This window comes from Ambystoma mexicanum, chromosome 3p, assembly GCF_040938575.1.
Source record: "Ambystoma mexicanum isolate Mex_15411 chromosome 3p, UKY_AmexF1_1, whole genome shotgun sequence".
Classification (NCBI taxonomy): Eukaryota; Metazoa; Chordata; class Amphibia; order Caudata; family Ambystomatidae; genus Ambystoma; species Ambystoma mexicanum.
This window is the reverse complement of record NC_090925.1, coordinates 350,327,545-350,347,886: the sequence shown is the minus strand read 5'-3', so window position 1 is coordinate 350,347,886 and position 20,342 is coordinate 350,327,545. Positions and strand designations below refer to the sequence as shown.

Sequence of the window (20,342 nt, the reverse complement as noted above, 5' to 3'; positions counted from 1 at the left end):
CTGACAATCATTGATAGAGCATTGCTAAAGTGATCCTGAACTAATACAAAGTAGCTGTCACCCACCCTCAACCTCTAGAGGGAATTAAAATCATTTTAGCACATTTCTCACTTCATTGCCACCACATTTAAAAGTATTTTGCCTGTGTTTAAAACTCCTACCTGTTTTCCTCAAAGCTTGCTAGGGGGGAACTGAATTATATTTGATTGCATTCCTGAGAACTGTGTGCTTCCCTTCCATCTCTTTACCTTGCATAAAGGGGGGGTGAATTGTCAAAGAAAAGTGATTACATTGTCTTTTGTTGAAGTCATATCAAGTTTATTTTCTGTACTGCATTTTCATTCATCATTGCATTGTCCTTGAAGCCATAAAAGCATTCTCAGCTACTTTATCCTCTCTATATCACTTCTAAGCCATCAAAAAGAGTGTACCACTGTAACATTATCCATTGTTGATCACTATCATCCTCACAAGTGTGCTATCAAATATTAATTTACTATAAAAGTGTGATATATATATATTGTTTAATTTTCAAATAAACCTTTTAAATTTGCAAAACAAACCTACTTCTTGGCTCAGCGGGGTCAGGGGGATTCTGAGAGAGGGGTGTTATATAAGGGTTGTCTTCCAGAGTAAACAAACTGGACATAAAAATACATCAATAAGGGCTTCCATCAGCATCCCAGACTAGGCAGCAGCAGCCGCAGGGGCGTGGCTTCTTTATAGAGTGGGCCTCGTTCAACGCGGAAGCTGGTAAACAACGTTCCGTGTTTGACGGCCATGTTGGTAGTACTACTGAGTGCAAGCCTCGATGTGTCAGGGACCAGGAAGTCCAAAAGGGACGCGTCCGCCGGTTCATGACATTGTTGTTATGAGAGCTGTAAAAAACGGTGGCTTATGTACTGAAACCACAGCGCAGTCAGCGGCAAAATACCTGGGTTGCCTAATTTTGCTGCCAAACTGCTCTTTGTATGGTTGCTATGGCAGTTTGTGAGGTTGTGCAAAACTTGTGCTGGAATCTCAGTAAGCAGGTTAGGCTTGGCAAGTAAGGAACATTCGTATTGTTAGAAGATAAGATGCTAAATGCCAAAGTAGAGATCCCGGCATGTATGATTCTTTAGTGTGCACCACGACACAGTGGATGCGCCCCTTCACAGTGGCTTTCTAGCTGTGATCCGAACCTCCAACAGAAGTGCCTGCAGGGGTTCAATCCATGCCTTCTCCCTACATGCAAGCATTGCCATGAGTCCACAAAAGCAGATCCTTAACCAGGGTTATCCAGGGTTATTGAGGCTGGTTGAGGCGAGAAACACCACTGCCAGCCCCCCTGTCCCCAAAAGCACAAGCTGGAAAGGGAGCACTGCTTCACAACCTCCTTTGTGAAGACGATTTCACAGGATATAAAATGCAAATTCTAGTGGGTATCCTCCAGAGAAGTACCGATTCTTGTATCATGCTGCTACTACTTTTAGGAAACTGAATGACTGTTATAAGCGGATACATTGTAGATGCTCCATGCATTTTTAATGTCCTGGGATGCAATTCATGACTGTTACTTTGTTCCTCCTCCACTACTTTATATTTATAGGAAAGGCCCTTTTGTGGCCTCTGTGAGGGACCTGTCCATAAACACTACTGTTATTGTGACCGAGGATGACACAGGGAACACCTCAGTAGAATTTCTCAGCTGCAGCTGCAGCGGTGGGGACTTCAAAGGCAAATTGTGTGGGACCAACAGGTAAAGTGTAGATTGCATTACTGCCATAATCTTTAGTATGTTTCTTGCACCAACCTTGAAACAAGATTAACGTGTCTCCCTTTCTGCAGCGAGATGTATGAAACGTACTTAATGACAGTGTGTGATAGCGTGCGAAGCATGATGCGCAACGAGGTAAGAGTTACCCATGGAAACCTAGCATCAGTCTCTCCTTCACAGCAGTCCGGTAATGGGATACACTTGCAGTTCATTTCTACCAGTGGAGAATATTCATGAAGGCATGTTCTCACCGAAATTGCCAACCGTTCAGCGACACTTCTCTATCACAGAATTATTTCACTTCACTCTGAAAGGCCCCCTTAATTACTTTGCTGAAGTTGAACCCAAACCCCAGGGTTTTGGTGTTTTGGGGGCGCATGGGCCATATGTGTTCTTATTGGTAAATGCTGTGACAGAAGTAGCGTGAGAGTTTATGTGCCAACTAAACGTCCCTTAGGTTTGGAAGATAACTATGATAGAATTGTGTAGCAATGGCCTCTTCTGACATCACTTGGATACAAAGGTCTTTTTTGACCAATATTTCCATTGCATCAATGACGAAAGAGAATGATGAGCATTTCTACTTTTTAGGCCTCTGGCCAGAAAGGTGTGGCTAAGACAGAGCCAGCAGAAAAGTAGTGGCTGCGCTAAGATTCTGCAAGATTACTTTCTCAGAATGTGAGATTTTCACAGTTTTGAGTGAAAGAATAAGAGCGCAGCAGATATTTGGGGTTTGTCTGAGTAACTTAAATGAGCTTGTATAGTTGTATCCTGTGGGCAGGGAAGTCTGATAAAACATTGGCCATATTAGTGCCACAATATGGGCTATGATCAGAGGAGTGTGGTAGTGGCTGATGAGACTAATTTATGTGTTAGGAAGGGCTGTTAACTTGCATATCCTGCTAACAATAGTCAGGGATTTTAGTAGGTCTAATGTCTATTCATATTTTTGAATATGATGTTTTAAGGTGGATAATTTATATAGTTCATTTGTATATGATTAGATGGGGCCCGAGAATAAACTGCAGCGTTTTTGGTTGATTATTATTATGATGTACTGGGCGGCTAGTTATGGGTGTTTTCTCATAACACTTCAGGACTGGGCTCCCAGCTTCCATGCGTATTGAATTTCACATGAAACATCACACGCCAGACAGTTTTCAAGTGGTTTATTTAAGGTGTCTGAAATGTTAGGAGAGGTTTTGAGTGTCCTGCGTAGCACTGTGCAAAATGTTTTTTTCCTGAATTTTAAGATTCTGGGGTTCAAATCAAATACCTCTGGCGCTGAAACAATGGCCCTCATTCCGAGTAGGGCGGTAAGGGATACCGGGCACCAGTAAGGAGACCGGTGCCGGTAATCCCTTAACACCCTACTATGAGGTCCCTTAGCGGGTCCTTTCCTTAACGCCAGGTCTGACCTGGTGTTATGGACGGGACACGTTAAGGGACCTGGGCGCAAATAATAGGCTTGGCATACGCCGGCCCGTTATTTGCACCCTTCACATTCCCATTGAGCTCTATCGGGGCTCAAATGGGAATGGAGAATGGTTTGGTGAATGGGGACTTATCGGTCCCTCCAAGGTCGGACTGGACCGGTAAGTCCCCATTTCACCAATCCGGATATGGTACCTTTATTGGTAAATAGCGCCATGACTACCACCAACCTTGGAATGATGGCCAATGTCTCTATGCCTCAAACAGAAGCATTTGGGGTTGAAATATAAGTCTCAGGAGCTCAAACAATTGTGAGGTCCGTATCCTGGATATTCGCCCTTCTTAGGTTTTCATTCGCTCTCATTCTTCTTGGATCCTTTCTCTGTTTAGTCAGCTCCCCAGCTTCTCATCCTAATCTGTTGGATCTCAGACTCTACATGTGCCTGTTAGTTAACCTGGGCATTTGGTAGGATGGGTAGTTTAACAGAGTCTTACAGTCACCAGAGCTGCTCTATAGCCTGGTTCTGATTCTCCTTGACACCTCCTTATCTTAGCCTATTGGCTCTAGTCCCAAACACCCCATCCTTATCTACCTCCTCGAACAGTTGTAAAGACCTCCTCTTCAATTCCTCAACTCTTCACTCTCCTCTTTCTCCTTTAAACCTCTATGATGGACCACAATATGCATGTACCTTAAACCTCCGGTAGCACCACATCGACTCAAGATGAAATTCTCTCTCTTTATTACTTCATGGTTCATATCCACCTCTGACCTTTTATCTCTTAATCCGTTCATCCTTCTCAACTCTTGATCCAATCCTCTTCTTAACACACACCTTTACCTCACCTCTAATGTCTCCTCCAACCACCTTAAAGTCACTCCTCCTCCGTGATTCTGTTTCCAACCACCTCCTTAAACCACTCTTGAACATACCCCACCTCTGATGTCACTTCCAACCTCCTCTTGTCAACAGTCCTCCTTTGCCTTGATGTCACTGCCAAACTGCTTCTTGATGCACACATTCCTCCTTTCTGCAAATAGCAGCCTACTCTCCATTCCTTCATCCTTCTTCTCCACCTTTAACCCTCCCTCTAACCACTTCCATGCTTTTGCTGCTTCTTCTCACACCTTCCTTGACCTTGGCTGGATGACTTGGTCTGGGATTATGGCTGGTTTTAAGGGTCTGGGTATATCATTTACAGACATTTTTGTAGATAAGAGGGTTGTCACATTATTACGCTTGGGACCGTGCACATGTGAACTAGTTGTGGGTTTCAAAATGTGACTGATGCCTAGTTGGGAATAAGCAGTATATATTTCCCTATGTACTTAAAAATTAAATCTTTGACAGAGTGACACAGGAACACCTCTGACAGAGTGGGACTGAGATTTCATTGAGGCTCTCTTTGACATACTGAATTTGCATTCTTATTGCGAATTGCAAGTTACTATTATTAATTAACTGGTGGAAACAAGGCTGCACTATTTTGCAAGCTTAGTACTGAGGGAATATTTCTTGGTCCTTCCAGAGCAGTGATTGACCTCGTGGGTGAGATTTTACATAATAGAGGCTTCTTTTGCTTCCCTGTCTGGTTTTCACCAGATTCTCTTGCCGTGCACTCAGCACTTGCCGACTTCACACAGGGACGCCCTCCCCAGCACCCCAGCCAACCGAGACTGCACAGGTTTGGTCCATGTCGGGGACATGTGCCCGAAACTCTTCTGAGGCTTTTCTCCCGTGTCTCTGGCACTAGCGCCCATTTCTAACTTCATCCACATGGGGGATTGACCTTGTGGGTATGATTATTTTGTATTTGTATTTATTGATTTATAAAGCGTCTTACACCAAAGCGCTGTACAATGGAACAACATAATACATAAAACAAACAATATAACGGTTGAAGCAATTATATTATGAATCAATCAGTAAAACAGTGAGAAGAGCAATTAACTGAAGGGGATAGGGAGAAAAGGGGAGTGGGAATGGATGGGGGAGTGGTGGAGAAGGGTAGGAGGAGGGAAGGGCAAGGGTGAGAGGGGGGTCAGGAGAGAGGGGGAGATAGTCGGGGGAAAAAATAAGGAGGGGGAAGCAGAAGGGGGAAGGAGTTTCAAGGAGGAAAATGGAGGAGGAGAGATTTAAGGGAAGTGCGGAATGAGCTGAATGTGGGGGTAGAACGGATAGCAAGAGGAAGGGAGTTCCAGTGTAGAGGTGCTAGGAGTTGGAAGGAGCAGAAACCGGAGAAGGCACAAGGGGATGGAGGTACAGTGAGAAGGAAATGGTCAGCGGACTGAAGGGAACGGGAGGGGGAGTAGAAGGAGAGAAAGGAGGAGAGATAAGGGGGAGCGAGACCATGGAGAGTTTTGAAGACAAGGCAGAGAAATTGAAATTTCTCTGATTGAGATTATACTAAATAGCTGCTTCTTCTTTGCCTGGTTTTCAACAGATTCTCTCACTCTGCACTCAGCACTTGCCTGCTTCACACAGGGCCGCCCTGCCAACTCTTTCTGCCATCCCAGACTGCACTGGATTGGTCCGTGTCAGAGACACGTGACCAGAGCTCCTTATCATTATCTGGTCAGCCAGAGCAGCCTTGCCTGGGAACCGGCAAAGTGCCAAGGCAAAAGGCACCTCCCTGGACGCCTCCATCACTTGTTTGCCTGTTTGTCAGAGCACCCAAGATGAGAAAATACCCATAATCCTTCCTGCTGAAACCTTCTGGTAAGGGATGATGATTTGGGCGCACAGCCAGTGCTGTATTTTTCTGGAATATTGCCACTGCCTTTCAATTTCCCTGCACCTTGATTTCTGCCTCTGCCTTTCAGTCTAGCTGAGCTTTGAATTTTGCCACTGTGTTGAATCCAGGTGTGCCTGAATGTTGCCACTACCTTCAATCTAGCTGTGGTTGGAATATTGCCACTGTGTTGAAGCTAATTGCTCCTTGAATCCTGCCACTGTGTTAAAGATATTTGCACTTGGAATCTTGTCACTGGGTTGAAGATAGTAGCACTTTGTATTTTGCCACTGCCTTCAATCAAGTTATGCTATGGATATTGCCACTGTTTGGAATCGAGCTGTGCTTTGAATCTTGCCCATTCTTTAATCCAGCTGCCTTTTGAGTGTGCTATTGCTGCAGACCCATAATCGTGAATCTACCTTTCAGAGAAGAGGCAACGAACTATCCATCATGCCAAGTAGCTCCAAGTTTAGTGGGGCACTATAGCACATGGGAAACCTGGCCAACCCGTCACCCTGCCCCTCCCCCCTCCTCCATCTCCTCTACACGATCAACCTACCCTGGGAATTCTGCTCCCCCTTCATCCCCCAGACATCTCCCTCTGAACATGCCACAAAGACTCCCTTCCAAACCTTCCCACTCTGCCCACACCCACCCTAGTGCCCTCCATGCCTTACATCCCCTTCCCACTCCATCAAGATTTTCACTTCCCTAAGCATTGCTCAGGCTACCCTCGCCACTACCCCACTCTCGGCAACCCCACCAACACTCACACACATCACTGACACCCCAGAATCCTTTAAAACACAGAACTCGCTCTACCCGGACCCTCTTATTGCTGCACACTTCACCCTATCTCCCCCCAAATCCTTGTCTGCACCTCTCACTTACACCCTGATGACCTCCTCCTTTTCACCCAACCTAGTGGAATCACTCTTCATCCAATCCTTCAAAACTCCTGGCACGGACTTCATTCAGCCCTCCCGGCACTCCTTTGGAAATCAGCATCCTGACCCCTTCTCCGAACTTGCACCCTCCCGATCCGTCCGCCTCCCTTCATGCATCCCTTTTGATAACCCCATCTGATGCGCTGCGCCCACTCCATTCTTCTCACCACAGATTCCACACCTCAGACAAGGCACTTCTCCACAATTCCCTCTCACACAAACCCTCAACTCCCCTCCACCTCTCCGGACCTCCCCCCAAGGAACCACATACCATGAGCACTCTTCTCACACACTGCAGGAATTCACCCAGCATTCCCCCTGCGCACTCAACAGTGACACCTCCCATTCCCTTAACAACCTCTCACCACTTATTATCCCCAACACTGCCCCCAATGTCTTGCTGATTCAGATTGACACCACCTCTGGAGCACCCTCCAAGGGGATCCCTACCCTCCATCACCCCTTCACCCGACCCTGCTCCGCCCACCTCTCTGGGGGCCAACAACATCTGTTAAGCTAATCAACTTTCATGCATTATAATTAACACCAGATCTGTCTCCACAATTCGACACATCATATACGACTTAATTTCCTCTGAAGGCCCTTACATTCTTTTCATTACAGAAACCTGGTTCACTGATGACTTCAGACCCCTCGCACAAGCAGCATTTTCCCCAGGCTGCACACTAATCGTGCACAACAGATCTAGCCAAGCAGGCGGGATCGCCATCCTGCACAAATCACACCTCACCATCTCACTCTCCGGGGATCAAGCCTGCTATGTAGATTGCAAATCCCTCCTAGTGAAACTTCTAATCAACCCTCTTTTACCCACAGCTTCTTACTCATTTACAGACCTCCAGGCTACAAAAGGAACTTCACTGATGCCATATGTGAGTCCCTAGTGGCCATTCCTGGTCACCTTCCCCTCCCTCGCCATGCTAGGAGATCTCAATGTATGGTTCAATGTCCTGCATTACCCCATGACACATCCACTCCTGAACAACCTGGAAGTCCTCAACATGACTCAACTGAAATCAGGTGCCACGCACACCTCAGGACATACCCTACGTGAAATCTTTAGCACCTCCAATCTGATCTCCACACTCCCACTCCAAGGAGGTCTGCCCTCCATCAGTCATTTTGACCTGTAGCTCTCCAATGCCCTCACACAGCACACCCCCTCCAAATCCTACTCTTGCTGAAGAGGCCCTTCCCCTAGATGCTTCAATCATTCCTTAAAATTCCACAAAATTTCCAAGCCACCCCGTCTGGATCCCTGACCGATCCATGGCCCCCCGCTCTCCTTAAAGATATCCTTTCCTCAACCTGTGCAAGCAGAATCACATGATCTATCATTTATTCTTCCCTCACATCAGGCATATTCCCAGCAGCTTTGAAGACATCACGCATCAAGCCCCTGCTCAAAAACACCTCCCTTGATCCCTCCTACCAGCAAATTACAGACCTATCTCCAATAACTGTTTCATAGCCAAACCTATTGACCAAAAGGCCTTCTCCCAGCTTGGCTTCGTCACTGAATCCAACCACCTCCTCAACCCCACCCAGTCTGGATTCAGACCCCTTCTAGGAACAGAATCTTCCCTAGTCTCCATCTGGGATGACCTCAAGAGAACCGCAGAATTAGAAGGTTGTGCCGCACTTATCCTCCTGGACCTCTCTGCAGCATTTGACACTATCGACCACAGCATTAAGGTGTATTTCCTCCTTAATCGCTAACTATTCATCACAAATCATCAAAAATCACCCTTGTCCCTCCCTTCTCCTCCACACCCGACCCTGCCAACAACACAGTATCACAGGGCACCTCCCTATTCCCCTGCTATTCAACCAATACCGGAGCCTCCTCCTTGCTCTTTTTCACTCACATAACCTTACCTACTACAACTGCATAGAGGACACCCAGATCATCTTCAAATCCCTAAGATCTCTTCCAAACCCCTTCCTGACCCTGCCTCATGCATCACAGAAATCGACCACTGGATGACGGCTAAACACCACCTCCCAACCTCGGAAAAATCAAAATCATGATCTGTGGGAAGACTACCCTTTTCCCCCAACGAACACCATGGTCGTCCTCTGTAGATCTCCTCCCACCTCTTCCAACTCAGTATACAACCTGGGGTGTACCAATGACGAAGATCTGACACTCTCACACCACATCAACATTGTGTTCAGATCTTGCTACCTACATCTCTGCATCCTCCGAGGCATCTTCCTTTACCTCCCCTACCCTCAGAGACACTGCAATCACGACTATCATCTTCTTTCGCCTGCACTCTGCCAACTCCCTGTACCTGGGCGCCCCTGTTCCTCAACTAAAGGAACTCAAGAAAGGGTCCAAAACACTGCAGCCGGGCTCCTCCTAGCTCTTGGCCCAGAGAGCACATCACGGCACCACTCTGTGTCCTCCACTGGCTCAGTATGGTGAAGTTCCACCTTCAAAGTGATGTGCATAACCCAGTGTGCGCTGCACAAGACAGGCCCAGAATACCTACACAGAAGCTCACCCCTACATACCCAACTGAAACCTGAGAGCAGGAACTGCACCCCCCTAGTCACCCCTTCCTTGAAATCAACCAAACAGGGGGGTCTTCCTTTTCCGTCCAGGCTCCCACTATATGGAACATGGTTCCCGTCAGGATCCGCCGCTTACAGAATCACCTTGTCTTCCAGATGGCCCCCAAGACCTGACCTTTCCCCATTGCCCTGACAAGCCTTTTCTGCCTCTTGTGATATTTTGCCTCCCTGTCACATAGGCTGGGGCAGCAAATGGACCCCCAAATAAACTACTGAGCAATGTAGAAAAGGCACTCCAGCAGAATGCAGGACAGGAACAAATGAAACAAGAAACTCTGATACGTATCTCACTCCATGTCAATGGAAGATAGCCGTAGGCATGGCCACCCATCCGCACATATCTGCAATAACATGCTAGAAGACATATCGCATAACACCTCTGCCATTAGAATGCAGCTAAGTTCCATGACACAAATTCAGTCTAGCTGGACACATAATCAGTCTAGCCGAGCCGTGCCGAGTGCACGTTGATTCCTTCAGGAAGCATCGCTATTGCTGTGGGTACCCCACTGATGCTTCCTTGGACGTCATTGGGCGGGACCCACATACTCTATCTTCGGCACTTATGTGGCACAAAGGGATGGAACCGCTCATTTGCCTGGAGCTCTGCTCGCCCGACGGTGCTCTTCATTTCTTGGGCCGCCAAGTACCCATCTCGCACTGAATGGGGCGTCCTCTGTATCGCATTCACTCCTTCATTATTCCATGATGCTTCTAGCATACTTAGCCAAGGGAGTATTCTCTTATGGGCCTGCCCTATCTGGGACAGGCAACCAAGGGGCATGCCCCCGCCACCTGATCCTGGGCTGCCCTGTACATGATGCTCGCTGCTGGACGACTCTGTTCTCCTTTTAGGGCCACCCCTCACATGTGGCCTAGAGTCTTTGCTTCTGGATCTGTCCATCCCAGCCCCTGACTGACCAAATGGCCTAGAAGCGTAGAGGGGTTCCCGGGTTTCTCCGGATATGCAGCCGGGGCCAGAGGCTGATGAGGGTCATACAACCATGGGGGGATTGCTCGAGGGCACAACCCCCAGGAGGTGACAACCTCTGCCTCCTTAATCTCCCCTGCTTCCTGAAGACTGGTATTTCCAAGGTTTTTCCCCCTCAACATTCTTTTCCCTGCCCAGTCCACTTCTTTTTTTTCCCTTTTTACATTCCATCCAGACCCATGGTGGGCTGAATGTTTCAGTCCATTGCACACAAGTAAGGTCCATGATTAAAATAATCACACAAACACAACCAATAAATAATAAATAAAATAATATTTCACCCTGGTGTCTGGGTCTTTATTTCTTGATTTCCCTTTGGGGCACCCAGGTAGCCCACATAGCCAGACTAAAATTGGATCAGTGGACACACAGGCCCCATGAAATTACCACCTCATATCTGCCTTATCCATCAGCACCTTCTTTCTTGAAACCTATAAGCGTGGGGGCTATATTTTCCACTACCATTGGTGGGCTTCTCCTTCATTGGCCACCTGGGCTGGTGATCTGTGAGAATTGGCTTTTTGAGTGGTCACTTTTCTAAAGCTGTTAGATTCTCTAGTGCTCCATCGCTTAACAATGACAGTGCTATGTTTCCATCATTGGTGGAAAAAGGGGTTGTGAGAAAGCGAGAGGGAAGTGTTGGATTCGTGCAAAGACTGCAAAGGCCATTTCCTGGTTCACTTACCTTAGGTATAATGATATACGTTAACCAGTGTCATCCTTACAAGAACTTTACAGGAGAACTTTTATGGTTGCCCTTGTATCTACTACAAAATATGGGCTTGCCCTGAGATGATGTTCACCATTATCAGGTCCTCAGTTTTTTTGTGTAATGAAAACAATAGAGTTGTAAATGTACAGTCAATGACTTAAGTCTACAAAAGCACAACCATTTTGGAGATGCTTCAGTGACCTATTAGATGTGGGTTTGCTGTAATAGTGTAAAAGGTAGTGGAACACAATGGTTTGCATGCCAGCAATATGGTAACAGGACTAAAAAGAGTGCTACAACAATCACGAAGAGCTACGTGATGTAACCAGGCGAGGCTCATGGCAGACAGAGAGGTGGAGTTGTGGAGCGAATGGTTGGTTGGGGAGCGGGTATATATAAACTGTGTTTGTCACAAAGTAGAACAAAGAAAGGAAGATACATAGGGCCTCATTGCGAGTTTCGTCAGTAGCTGTGCCGGTAAAACCGGTAGGCTGCCGCTGGACTCGTGGGGAATTACCGGTACGGGACTTGCCAGAATTACTGGGGCATTACAGCCCCGGTGGTCTGGTAATTCCGGTGCCAGCATTCCGTTACTCCCCATTGCTGTGGAGTCTCATAGGACTCCATGGAAATTTGGGCCGCGGAAACACTGACACCATGTAGTTACGGTGCCGGTGTTTCTGCGTCCATCTGCGGCCAGTGGTGTTACACCTGCCAGGTCAGACCTGCCGGGTGGAACACCACATGGCCACAGAACTTGTAGTTAGCTGGTCCGGAAAATGGTGCCGGTATGGTTTTATCAGCACCGTTAAATCTGGACAGGCTAACTTGTAATGAGGCATATAGACTTAGAGATTGGTGCTGAAATAATAACACAATGAGACATAACAAAGAAACATAACTATGCAGGAGCATAGAGGAGGTTGTGTGCTTGTTTGTAGTCGGTGACCGCCAGTAGAGCTGTCAGAAAGACAACAGAGGAGCAGGACTTCAAAGGCCAGTATGGAATCGGGCCATGGGACAGCAAGTTCTGGCATACATTAACCTAGCTGCAGGCCTCAAGTTTATTATCCAGGACTGCTTCTGGTATTCAGGGGCTCGACCCACTTAAAAGATATGTGTCACCCTAGCAACTCATGTTATTTGTGATGCCACCAAACACGGCGTAGAGGTGAATGTTGTCAGTTAGCAATGGTACCGAGACTCTGGCATTTAACTAGGTCAGAAGGAACCTGGAAGAATAGATGACCAACAACACAAAGTGGGAGTGATGTGTGTGACTCCAGGAAGGCCTGTACAGCATAGTGAGGACAGTTTCAAGACAATTGCTCTCCTGAAATGTATTACTACTGATCTTTGCAAATGCCCTGGGAGAAGCCACCTGTTCCTAACAATCCAGCAAGTTTCATAAATGCCTATCCCTTACAACAATGAGCTCTGCTGTTTACAAGCGATCATATCTTCCCTTCGCCCTCCAGCACTTGAGCCATCTGCAAACTGACCGCAGCCACCCCATTGACCAACTTACAAAACCTGTTCCTTGATTGCTGACAGGGCCTTTGCAAGCCTTTGCTGTGACTACGAAACACCCTTCGAAGACCTATGATACACTGAGCAATCACACCTCTTATATTTCATATCTTTAACTAAATTTGAAAAATTCTTCTCATACATGTACACCATTATGTGCGCATTTTATACCTATCATGAACTCCTTTCATGACCACCATTCATACAGCTAAACTCCACGTGCTCATATTGATCGCCTGCTTCACCTGAGTGGGGAGGCGCCCTCTGTGTGACAATGTTTCATCGTTATATTTCTGCGTGCATGCACATCTACAAATGTATCACCTCTCCAGAAAATAACACAAAGTAACAAAATGTAACAAGTATCCCATGTACCATAAATATTGTAATATTTGTAGCAATTTGCGAAGTGACAGAAATGACGATGATGGCATGTCCACCCCCCAGTCAGTGGTATGGCGCGCGAAGTTTGAACTTTTCCAATTTCCCAACATTCCCCCCTTTAGTTAATCCATTAACTAACAAACCAATTTCTAAATCATCAATCTCACTATATTTATAGAACAAATCTTCACAACCATTGTTCCCATAATCCTCCGCTAGACAACCCCAATTTGACTCATTATTAGTTCTGCAATCTACCTGTTGTTCTACACATTCACTCCAAACTGGGGAAGCACATAAACCCCCCCTTCAATCATTCCAAAATCAGTTTGAGTGCACATGTGAAGAGAATTGGTCCTATACCTAGCCTTAGAAGGGGTTACAAGAAACATGGCAGTACTCATAGTCGAGTAGCATAGAAGACATAACTGACAAGAACAAAAAAGTACTAGAGAAAAAATAAAAACAGGTGAAAGTATGTTCATCCATGACAGCATCCAAGAGAAGAGAGAGCCCAAAAAAGTATGGTCAGTAATTCCCGCCTCCCTCTCCATGGCCCCCTTCAGATTTTGCAATTCAATAATTGTTGGAGCCAAAGTTCCGTTATCTCAGTCATTAGGAGGCACATATGTGCTTTCAAGTTTTACCCAATGTATGGCACACCCCATCATTCATTGCCGTTAGGAGGTCCAAAATGGAGCGATTCTGCAGGGCTACAAGACGCAAAGCCCTACGTTCTTCTTTAATGGCACTGAACGCTAACACAGAGGAATTGACAAAAAACAGCAACTCGTAACAAGTTATTTGAAGCCATTTTGCATTGCAAAGGATTGCACGCCTGGGGCCAATAGAGAGGAGAAAAAAGTTTCAGTATGGGTAAACAGTCGGAAGCTAACAGGAATGTTTCTTAGAGCCTCAGAAGATGCTGCTGACCAATAGTTGGATTTTTTCGATTGCCTCAGAAAGTCTGTTTCTCCGGAGTCCTGCAAAGTTCGTAGATTGTCCATGTCTGATGACACAAGGGGCACTGGAGACAAAGGGGGCCCACATGTGAACTCAGACAGAGTCAGGTGGCTCTGTGGAATCACAAGGACGGGCGTGTGCAAAGTGGTGATGCTGCATACACCTCTCTAGGCCAGAGGTAATTGTTCGAGAAGGGCCCACATGACTAGAATAGATTGAGAATCGTCACTGTACCTCCAGCTAAATCAGGAATAGGCAGAGTGCAGCCGCAGTTTTGATTTGTGCCCACAGGAACTCTGCCATGTCCCTTAAAACACTGGAAAAAAATATGTAAAAAACTGGATCTTAACAGGTTTCTCAGGCTCCTTGTGCCATGCCAAGAAATTCACTTGTTTTCTCCAAACCTTTCCACATGCCAAATTAGTTTGTGCCACCCCTTCTTCAGAGAGTCCTACCATCCCTCCAGCCTTGCAAGTCTTTACCCCTTGCTCCCAATTGCTGTTCAAGATAATCAGACCATCAAGGTTAAGCCTCACTCTTTGTGTACAACGACCATCTTTGCAATCTTCCCCATTCGAAATTGAACATTCTTCATCAATTGGAAGGGCAGAACTTGCTACAGATTGCCCCAGAAACTGCCCTTGAACACTGCATAGGGCTAGGTGCACCAGACAACATGCTTATGCCACTTCTACCTCATTAAGAATAAATTATCTAGGGGCATGGGGAATGAAGAGCAAATGTAACATGACTCAGTTACTCTCTCACTTCCCACTCTCTTCATGTGCTGGTACCATACGTTATCAGCTGCAAAACTGAGTGTGTCATTTACAGTTTCTAAAGTCGCCTCAGAATAATCAGATGCGAAATCAATTTCAAAACTTTGTTGCGTTTCTGATAGTGTGTCCATTGTACCCAAATAACCGAATGTTTCTTCCCCCTGTGCACATCGTTTGTTCAATCCACATGACCCAAAAAGAAAATAACTCTATAAATTGCTGAACACATTGTCAATTTTATTCCTTGTTTGTCGTGAAAAACAAAAAAAGTCCTAAATAATCCTTATACAACCAAATCCCACTAATACAATTCTAAATTTTAAGACAATCATTTAAAACAATTCTCAGGTTTCATATGCTCTCCTCCCGCCTGTTAGCTGCAACAAATCATGATTCCGTAGATTCCACTTAACTTAATTATTAGTAGACTGCTGTTCTTCAGGCGTCAGTTGGGGCCTACCAGAACCCCTCCGTACATTATGGAGCTGCACCCACGCTTTAACGCCCTCTACTTTAACTGCCATACGAGTAGAGTATATGACACTTTGGGGTCTGTGGGGTCGACTGTCATTCCAGCGACGGACGAAATAGCAGACAAAGACCCTCTCCCGGGGGAATAACAGATGCTGATGCTTGTTTGGTTCCACACCGCCTTCCATCTTGTTTTGCTGATGAGATGCAGTAACATGTGAGGACACAATTCTAACACTCTTGGTTAAAGCCTTAAAATAGTCCCCAAATTCATTTCCCAGAATTTCAGCTGACTTATGTGCATCAGTACCTTTGTACCTTTGTGTGCAGGTGAGAGAGGTGTAAATATTCTATGACCCGTCACCACCTCATGGGGACTAAGGTGGTGATCCTTCCCAGGCTTATTCCACAAACAAAACAATGCCAATGGAAGGCAGTAAAGACATGGCTTATGCTAATCAGAACACATTTCTTGACAATTGGGTTTTCAATAAGCCATTGAGACACTCCACAAATCCGTTGGCCAGAGGGTGGTACACCAAGCAAAACCTGTGCTGTATCCCCAAAGTGAAGACATCTCAGGGAACAAAGCATTAAAGAAGTGAGTCCCATTATCGTACTTTAACACTTTACAAATACCCCACCATGTCAATACCTCCCTCACCAATACTCTGGCCGCTGATTTGGCATCAGTGTGCATGCAGTGTCCAGCCTCAACCATCGGGAAAATGGACACACAACCACAATTAAATAACGATAGGTGCTGCACCTTTGTACCATGTCAACGAAATCAACATGCAACTCCCTAAAAGGACCTGAAGGTCGGGGTATAACCCCTCTTACTGCCCTCATAGTATTTCCTGGATTGAATTCCTTATAGAGTGTGCAATTACCAATTAACCTACTCACCTGCTCAGAGAGGTTGGGCACAAGCCAAACGTCCTGAAGTTCCACTGCAATTTGTTGCCGAGGAGTATGTGCCGGGAAATGCAGTTGCTTCAAAGCCACAAGAAGCAACTCTATAGGCATGACTACCTTCCCCGTCAAGTCCTGCCTCCACATAAAATCTGTGGATGTAGGCATAGCGTACACCACCTCTTCACCTAAAGCTCCTTTTCCTCCTGTTCAACAATTTGTAACAAGTGGACTGCAGTATACAGGACCGGCAATTGTGCCTGTTGGGACATCATATACATTTTTGGGATATGCTGCAGCCTTTGCCGATTAGTCTGCGACATCATTACCAAGTGCTACAAAGCCAGTTCTGCTAGTATGCACAGTGCATTTAACAACCCCTACCTCCACATGCAATGTTAACACGTCAATTATTTGTGAAAGCAGCACAGCATGCTGGACAGGGGTCCCATTAGATTTTCTAAACCCTCTTCTCTGCCATCTAGATAACAGAATGTATTGTAGTGGTAACATGTGTAGAGTTGGAATAAATAGTGACTGCCTTCTCCTTACTCATTTCCAGCACCTCAATAAGCGCCACCAATTTGGCTGCTTGCACAGAGTAATGTGATGGCAATTGCTTATCCACCTCTACCCGGTACTTACCACCCACAAGACTTACAAATGCTGCTCCTGTATGTCTCTCACCAATGTCCTGATCAATTCTTGATGATCCATCAACAAAAGGTGTCTGTCATGATCACTGCTTCCAAGGAGCCAGGACCAGCCCAATGTCCTTGGAAGCAGGTCACTAACCCTAATTCCAGGCACCAGACGGTCCCCACTGGGACCTTTTGGACCTTGTCCTGGCGCCGGTGGCACCAGGCTCATCAAAACCGTTGGTCCCGGCACTGGAAGCACCGGGCTCATAATAGGTGTGAGAGTGCTTGGGTGGACTTACCTGCAGCAGACCATGCTGCTTACTTACCAGCCTCTTAGTAGTCATCTGTGAACAGGAACTACTTTCTTACCTGGGTGGGGCAGCTCCACTCCCTGGATACAGCACTGGAACTCTTCTGGAAACTGGAACTCTTTTCTTACCTAATTGGGCCGGGGAAGAAGACGCCTCATCACTCCTAGGCTATTTAAACCACACCCGATAGATGAAGCGTGCTTCGCGTTATTCTGCATCTGCAGCAGAACGCTCACCGAGTCTGCTCCGGCCCTTCATCTTCCGATCCTGAACCTGCAAGAATTCAACTTACCATTTTGGAATCCAGCCAACATCAGCATCTGTAAAGAACAGAAACAACAGGTTAGCAAGACTAACTCAACACACAGTGCTTACTTACCTCATTCATCGGCGGCGGCCGCTTCTTCACGCCGCATCTCCACCTGCAAAGACAAAAGCATTGTCATACTCACCGGCACGCTGGAAATTCCAGATTTCTTCGTTCCGCATCGTCACCTGTGAAGACAAAGCATCGTTAACAACTTACTGGTATTCCGCGAACGCCGGCGCTGCAATCAACATCTGCAAGACAAAAGAAAGACATTAAACAGGTATTTACTTACGTCCATCACGCTCTTCGACATAAAACGCCTGCGAATTCTCCGGCGTAACACGAACTACGCTGCTAGGAAAAAGACAGTTAAAGCGCTTGCCATACTTATGAACTTCTAAGCGCTTCAATTCATTCTCCATCTCTGGAACCCTGCAATACATAAGGGGAAAAAGCATTAAAGACTATAAGGACAAAAGTGTCCAGAAACTCACCGCTCGTGAAGATAACGACGGCAACATCCTCTGAATTCAAGAGGCCTATGTTACACCTGTGAAGAAACTGGCAACGGCACCCTGCACCAGACGCAGATGGAGAGCCCAGCATTCACCTATATAAGGTGAGCACGTTAACCCGGGGGGGGGGGGCTCTACGAAAACGCTGGGAAGCGAGAGAGAGAGAGAGGGACATCCGACAACCCCGACCATTAACCCTCATATTCTTTCGCCTGCAGAAATCTCACTCTTCGAGTCTGCCACACAGTGCGAAGAGGTTCGACCCCAGAAGCCAATCGAGTCCTACACATCACTTTTCGAGTCACAGACAGCTTCCGGCCCAGGCCCGCGCCTCGTGGGAATCAGGTGAGCGTTACAGTGTCCTTCCTGTCTCCAAAGCATCTTCTTTATAACACTTGTATTTTTTGCCTCATCTCCCTCATATGTCACACAATCATGAACATTGGGTCTGCCAAAAAAGTCACTGGGTTTACTAGGCAACCCCTCACTGGTCATATGGAAGCATTTGACAAAACAACCTCATACCCTGAAACTCTGAGTATTCAAAGTTGATCTCGATTTTTAAATTGCAAAACCTGCATGCTCTATGTGCAGTTTCACTGGTTAGCCCATAGTAATGGCTGAGGATTTTTGTTTTGTATGGCCACTGCCGCAAGATATTCCTCAGACAGAAATTGTCCCTGCATAAATGAGTCTAACAACCCACTATAATAGGCCAGGGGCTTGTGACCTAACAGTGTTTTCTGTATTAGGACCACTGTCATTTCCTTCCCATCTGTATGCGAAAAAGAAAAAATGGCTTTTGGTAATTTGGAGTCGCCAAAACTAGAGCATTACTGATTGCAGTCTTGAGATCCTGAAAACAAGTTCTCATTTCATCTGACCACTCTATAATACTATTATCTTTCTGTGCTTCCTTGAGAGCTTGCAACAGGGCCTCGTGCTACTAGAGTAGTCGAAAATCCAAGACCTACCATAGTTACAGAGCCCCAAAAAACGTTCCATCTGTTTTACGTTGTATGTTGAAGCATCTTCTGAACTGTGGTGGCTCTCTCAGGCATGAACCTTCTCCCTGCAGATGATGGTACCTGTCCCAAATAAACTACTTCTGTTTGATAATATTGCTGTTTTTTTTTCTCCACTTTGTACCCCTTCTCTGTGAGCAGGGTGAGGAGCCTTGCTGAGTCTCCTCGACACTGTTCCTCTAAAGCACTACAAACAAGTAAATCATCCACATACTGAATTACAGTGCTGGACATTAGTAAGTTCCCCAAATCCAACTGAATGACTCTGTTAAAAACACTTGGAGATTCACAGTACCCCTGGGGTAACCTTGTGTGTTCAAATCTCTGTCCACAATATATAAATGCTGGGAGGTACAGGGAATCAGTGGCAAAGGAACAAAGAAAATGCATTTTTCAAATCAATAACTGTGAAGTGGGTTGACCTAGTAGGGATGTTACAGAGAATAGTAGCAGGATTTGGTACCACCAGGAATTCTGCTTCAACAATGTTGTTCAGAGGTCTAAAATCCTGAACTATCCTCCAACTAGTAAATGGCCCTGTTACATGGGGACACAGAAGGTTATAAAATGCTTTGCTTCAACAACACAATAATGGTCTCAAATATCCCTTCATCTGCCTCCTTAGACATGGGCTATTGCCTAACCCTTGGTAAAATTGCTGCTGGTTTTAATTTCTTTTTGCACTGCCCCTACACTTTTCAATAACCCCACATCACAGGGATTTCTGGTCCATAAATGGTCCGGCACTTTCTCAAAATCCCCCTTCCAATATGGCAATGTTTTTCTCACGATGAGCATGGTCTGTGGTACCTCCCTTGGTTCTACCATTACCTAGCAAGAAACCCCAATCCCAAAAACAATTTCTCCTGTGTCTTCCCCATCGTCAAACAATTGCTCATCGGACACGTCTCTTAACAATGAGGTTGGATCAATACACAACACTTTGCGCCATTCGGCTTGTTCCTCATCAGTGCCTGAAAGAACTACCCTGTCCTTCACTACCACATCTTGTAGAAGAATGGTAATGATTGTCCCTGGTGCTATCTCCTGGGACTCGGAAGGGCGGAACAAAAATTCTAGGGGTATCTGTCATGTCCGATCTCTTATTCCAGGTACCCAACTTAATACTATCATTACCCCATACAAACATAATGCAGAATGTACTGGCACCCCCCTAATCACGCTGCCACTGAAATACGTGGGGAAAAGCGATGCTTCTCTTAATGGGTACAATCCTGGAGTTGAGCACACTATGCCATCCTTTGAAAAGGTGATCAACATATTAAGCTTGCTCAGGAGTATCTTTGTAGACTAGCAAAGG

General features: G+C 46.1%; 1 protein-coding gene across 1 annotated transcript in view; it reads left to right on the top strand.

The window, feature by feature from the left end:
- LOC138580435 (bactericidal permeability-increasing protein-like) overlaps positions 1–20,342 on the top strand; it is a 341,489-nt gene that overhangs the window by 250,353 nt on the left and 70,794 nt on the right. The window contains exons 5-6 of the mRNA XM_069650975.1: positions 1,589–1,738; positions 1,828–1,891. Coding sequence (XP_069507076.1) covers positions 1,589–1,738; positions 1,828–1,891 — 214 coding nt within the window. The remainder of the gene's footprint in view (positions 1–1,588; positions 1,739–1,827; positions 1,892–20,342) is intronic.